Source organism: Egretta garzetta, unplaced genomic scaffold (genome assembly GCF_000687185.1).
Source record: "Egretta garzetta isolate BGI_Z169 unplaced genomic scaffold, ASM68718v1 scaffold51, whole genome shotgun sequence".
In the NCBI taxonomy this organism is placed as follows: domain Eukaryota; kingdom Metazoa; phylum Chordata; class Aves; order Pelecaniformes; family Ardeidae; genus Egretta; species Egretta garzetta.
The window spans coordinates 4,313,218-4,318,173 of NW_009258549.1; the positions used below are offsets into that span (position 1 = coordinate 4,313,218).

The following is a 4,956-nucleotide window of genomic DNA, read 5'->3' on the forward strand; positions in this document are numbered from 1 at the left end:
TATTTTATACAGTGGGCATGCTCTAATCTCCTTGTATTTTGTGTAGCCTAAGCTCTTTGAACAGGTCTGGGAGCTGTAGAGACAGTCGGTATTCATACTTATGTTGGATGTTAGTTGCCAGTGTTGCTGATGTTACGTGAGCCAACTTGGGTCTGGAAGCAATATGCTCATATTCATGCAGGATGCCTCCTGAGCCAAAAAGCTCTGATGAGAGGTGCCACGAGTAATGGTTGTTACCCTGACGCTGTTGCTGTGTGTACTCAACTGCACTGTTTCTCGACCTGAGCTAGTTTAAGTGCCCAGCACAGGGCTCTGCCTTGCAGACTGATGAGCTCAGGTAGCCCAACACCTCAGGGACCTTGGTCCAGACTGTGTGCGGTGTAGATAGATTGGAAGGTCTGTGGGAAGACTGCAGGCGTATGGAGCTGCCGGATACCCTTTTGCTTCAGATAATACAGCACACACTTGAGTGGGAGCCTGTTGCTCTCTGTGTTCACTCATTCTCTGCTCTGCGTTCCTAATGTGCTGTTTATCTTCCCCCTTCTCAATTCCCCAAAGTCTCTGGTTCAGGGCACCATTCCTACCAACTTGCCAACGGAGATGCCCCAGCTGATCCCTGTGTTTCCGGGAGGAACTCCACTGCTGCCCCCAGTCGTGACAGCCAGCATCCCTGTCTCCACACCGCTGCCACCTGCCTCCTTTGGCCTGGTGATGGATCCCACCAAGCAGCTCTCCTCCTCCTCTGTCCTGGATGCCTTCGAGGCCCCACCAGGAGGAAGTGGTGGCTCTACCTTAGATTCGCTGGATTCCCTGGATCTGCTCCCCTACACAGACTCACGGCTTGATGCCCTGGACTCGTTTGGGACAAGCAGAGGGTCACTGGATGCCTTGGATTCCTTTGCCATTGGTAGGTGCAGGGCTGATGGGGTTTCGTGCTGCTTCCCCTGTGAATGCATGCCAAAATTAATTCCTTCAGTACTGAGGACATCTGTCGTATAGCTGTCTGCTGGTGCTGCAGAATGGGAGCACAAATGTAAAACGTCTTGGACAGAGCAGCTGAATGTGTCTGGCTCAGGAGTAATGAGAAAGGCTATAGGTGTGTGTAATCCCAGATAACCAGTATGTGCATGGTGTGAAATCTCAGAGGAGAAAGGAACACAAAGGTGTATAATGATGAGCAATGAGATTTAAACCTGGCTTGGTGTCCAGGACACCTCCCTTGCCAGAATTTGCTAGGCTGTAACATGATTCCTGCATCCTCACCAATGAATCCTTGACGTTTTGGACCAAATGAGTGAAATCCTGGTGACTGTTTTAGATGATATAGGACCTTGTTGTGCTGGCCAGAACAGTAGAGGCCAGTGTGGGTCTCTCCCATCTCTGGATTCAGTGCAGCGAGTGTCCTGTTAAATGGGGCACTGCACTCTCATGTCACAAGGAGTAAAGCTGTGGAGGGTGGTGGGCAAAGAGTAGGTCCCCTCCTGTCCCAGGAGGGAAGGCAGGCTTCTTCTTGGCTGACTTGTCCCCAGTATTTCAGCAAAAGTATTTTGAGAAGAGCAGAGATTGTCCAGTCAGCACTTCAACACTCAGATTCACCTCAGCATTAGGCTACCTTGGAGTTGCCACCTTGGGAATGCCATTGCTCAGCAACGTAGAGTTGGGTTCAGTAGGGTTTGGAGAACAAGAAGGCCTTTCCTGGAGTTTTTCCAAGACTTAGACAGGTGGTTTGGGAAAAAAGTACTAAAATGTTATGAAATAAATAAAGCCAATGGATTTAATAAGCATCAGTTTGTCTTTTTGTGAGCAGAACTGCCTCTGAAAGTGAAATGATTGTTTCTATTTTGTGGGGGTTTTTTCCCCTTCTTTTGCCCAGAAGAAACTAGCACTCAGGAACTGCGACACCCACCTGGCAGCCAAAAACCATCCCCTGTGGTGAGTGAGCCGCTCCCCCGTGCTGATGTCCCAAGGTGCTCTGGAGCCAAGGTAGTAGTGGCTTGGGTGATGTAGGTAATTTGGGCCCCTCTTCTTAACCTGCCCCAGTGAATGTTGTCTCCCATGTTGTGGCAAGGCAGGTAAAGATTTCCCCAGAGTCAGTAGGAAGACGTTTGTTCCATCTTCATTTTTATCTGCAACTCTGTGTGTTGCCAAATTAAACATGGTGTGACCTAGGTTATAGGCTCAACAGGGGATCATGGAGGCCGGTGTCCCACTATATCTGACAGCCACATAACACTGAAGGATGGAGCGGAGTAAGCCAGCTTTGTCATAAAACTAGTAAGGTTCGTTGCTCCTCTCTGCCCCTGTCAGGAGGCTTTTCCAGATACACTGTCCTGCCCCTGTCCCATGTCTCCAGTCTTGGAGGAAGAGGGGAGGATTATCTATGGTTAGCAAGCTTGGAACAAGAATTATTCTTAAGTTCCTGGTGTCCTGCTATCCCTGTTACTTCAGTGCAGAGCCATGTCCTTGTCCTCAGATTAGTCTGCTCCCTGAAGGCTTACTGATAAGTGGTTTGTTTTTTTCCCAGGTTGGGATAGGGTTGATCTGAGAGTCTTCAAATGCAGAGTTGGTCATGACAGAAGGAATGGGAAGGAGTGAGGGGGGCATTTTGTTCTGTGGCTCATGACAGAAAACTGAGGTCCCTTACCAAGAGAGAAAGAGGCCTGTCTTTGAAGTGAACATACCATGCTGTTTGTTACCTTTGAAAAGGTTGCATGCACTCTTTTGGAAAGGTAGTTTCAGTTGTGAACATTTCGATGAGAGAGAAAATGAGGAATGTTTTTGAGAGACTGGAATGGGGCAAGGGATTAGAGAGGTTTTTTTACCCATGTGGTTGCAGAGCTGAGAAGAGAGGTGCATGTGTTTTTGCTCAGGTCAGCCTTGGTGGAGTGAGCCACCCAGCTGTGCCCAAGGTCACCGAGCACCTACTATCCCAGTCGGAACCAGTAATGCCCAACACAGCCCTGCTGGTGAAGAACCCTCTGGCATCTACTCACGTCTTCAAACAAGCCTGTCATATCTGCTACCCCAAAACAGGTGATGCATTTTCTCTGCCACCCAGAGTGCTGGCCCGGGCTAGGGTTTGCCTTTCCCCGGGCTGATGGGGTTATTCTCTCCTGCAGGGCCCAAGGCTGGCGATTACACCTATCGGGAAGGCTTGGAGCACAAGTGCAAGCGGGACATCCTGCTGGGCAGGCTGAAGAACTCAGAAGACAAGACCTGGAAGAGGATCCGTCCTCGCCCAACCAAAACCAACTTTGTAGGATCCTATTACCTGTGCAAAGGTGATCTGGAGGGGATAGGGCTGTCGGTGGCTAGGAAGGGGCTGTGCAGTGTGTGCCAGGGGAAGTTGGGAGGGGACTTCCAGTTGGTATCACCTGCTGCCTTTGGGGTCTTCCTGTCCCATCAGTAGCCTATGGACCAGGAGGTTCAGTACAATGAAAGGCAATGAGCTCTCATGCTTTGGAGAGCAGGCAGCTTTTAAAGTGGTGGAGCAGAAGAGTTGCAAAGGCATAGTGAGGTGCTGCACACAGCCAAGTGCTCAGAGCTGCCCTGTTGACATGGGCTTTGCTGAGAACCTGCCTTCTGTACATGTGCCTGCGTTAGTCCTGCTCCCCCCAGCAGCCCCATGGCAGGGCTGTGGTTCTTCCTCGGGAAAAGCTCTCTCTGCCTGCTCCTTTGCTCCAGGCCATCCCTCTGTATGTGCAGGCAATGTGACCAGACTGGTCACTGAGGCAGTGTCATTACAAAGTACCTAATGAGGTGGGGAGGTTGCAAGAGCCAAGATAACAGGGCTCCTCAGTGTTGGGCTGCCAGGAGAACTTTATCTGGCTTGGTTTTAAAAGGGGTTAGTCAAATCGTGGTCTGTCCCTGGCAAGGCACTGAATTAAAGTAGGCCTCCATTTTGAGATGCTTTCCACAACAGATGGCATTACTTGAGATTGCCACCATTCAGTAGTTGGCATTAACTTTCCTGAATGTCTTGGTGTAGACAAACAGGGAGAAAAATGTCTTTTCTTTTTTCTTTAACTCTGTGTTCTCTTGCTTTCAGCTCCTTGTGAGGTGTGGGCAGTGGGAGGAGACAAGAAAGAGTTTAGGTTCTGACTTGGCCGCCCTCCCTGTGTGGTGGTGTGTGCTGTTTGTTGCTTTGTAGATATGCTTAACAAGCAGGACTGTAAGTACGGGGATAACTGCACCTTCGCGTACCACCAGGAAGAGATCGACGTGTGGACGGAGGAGAGGAAGGGGACCCTGAACCGTGACCTCCTCTTTGACCCACTAGGTGGGATCAAGCAGAGCAGCCTCACCATTGCCAAGCTCCTCAAAGAACATCAGGGCATCTTCACCTTCCTCTGTGAGGTACAGAGCTGGTGGGAGGGAGCAGGCACCCTTCATTGTCTCCTCAGTATGTATGTGGACCACTGATATGTTGATAGTTGCCATCGCAGAAACGTGGTGGGATGACTCGCAGTGCTGCAGTGGGTGGCTATAAACTCTTCAGAAGGGACAAGCAAGAAAGAAGAGGCAGTGGGGTAGCCCTGTATGTTAGGGAGTGTTTTGATTGTCTAGAGCTTAACAGTGGTGACAACAGGATTGAGTGTTTATGAGTAAGAATCAGGGGGAAGGCCAACAAGGCAGATATCGTGGTGGGAGTCTGTTACAGAGGCAGACGAAATACTCTATAAAGCAGGTGGCAGAAGTCACCGTTGCTAGCCATTGTTCTCATGGGGGACTCCAACTTACTAGATGGTTGCTGGAGATACAATACAGTGGAGACGAAACAGTCTAGGAGGTTCCTGGAGTGTGTGGAAGATACCTTCCTAACACATCTGGTGAGTGAACCACCTAGGAAAGGTGCCCGCTGGACCTGTTGTTCACAGAGAAGGACCTGTGGGTGATGTGATGGTTGGAGGCCGTCTTGGGCATAGCAATCACAAAATGGTAGTTTTCGATTCTTGG

The 4,956-nt window shown here is 50.0% G+C and overlaps 1 protein-coding gene across 10 annotated transcripts in view; it reads left to right on the forward strand.

The window, feature by feature from the left end:
• ZC3H7B (zinc finger CCCH-type containing 7B) overlaps window positions 1-4,956 on the forward strand; it is a 50,562-nt gene that overhangs the window by 21,289 nt on the left and 24,317 nt on the right. For 5 of the 10 annotated variants that reach the window (XM_035903260.1, XM_035903261.1, XM_035903255.1 and 2 more), the window contains exons 10-14: window positions 559-907; window positions 1,874-1,986; window positions 2,871-3,033; window positions 3,120-3,281; window positions 4,151-4,356. In XM_035903260.1, the coding sequence (XP_035759153.1) occupies window positions 559-907; window positions 1,874-1,986; window positions 2,871-3,033; window positions 3,120-3,281; window positions 4,151-4,356 (993 nt within the window). The remainder of the gene's footprint in view (window positions 1-558; window positions 908-1,873; window positions 1,987-2,870; window positions 3,034-3,119; window positions 3,282-4,150; window positions 4,357-4,956) is intronic. The other 5 variants (XM_035903259.1, XM_035903265.1, XM_035903258.1 and 2 more) reach the window with 4 other exon arrangements.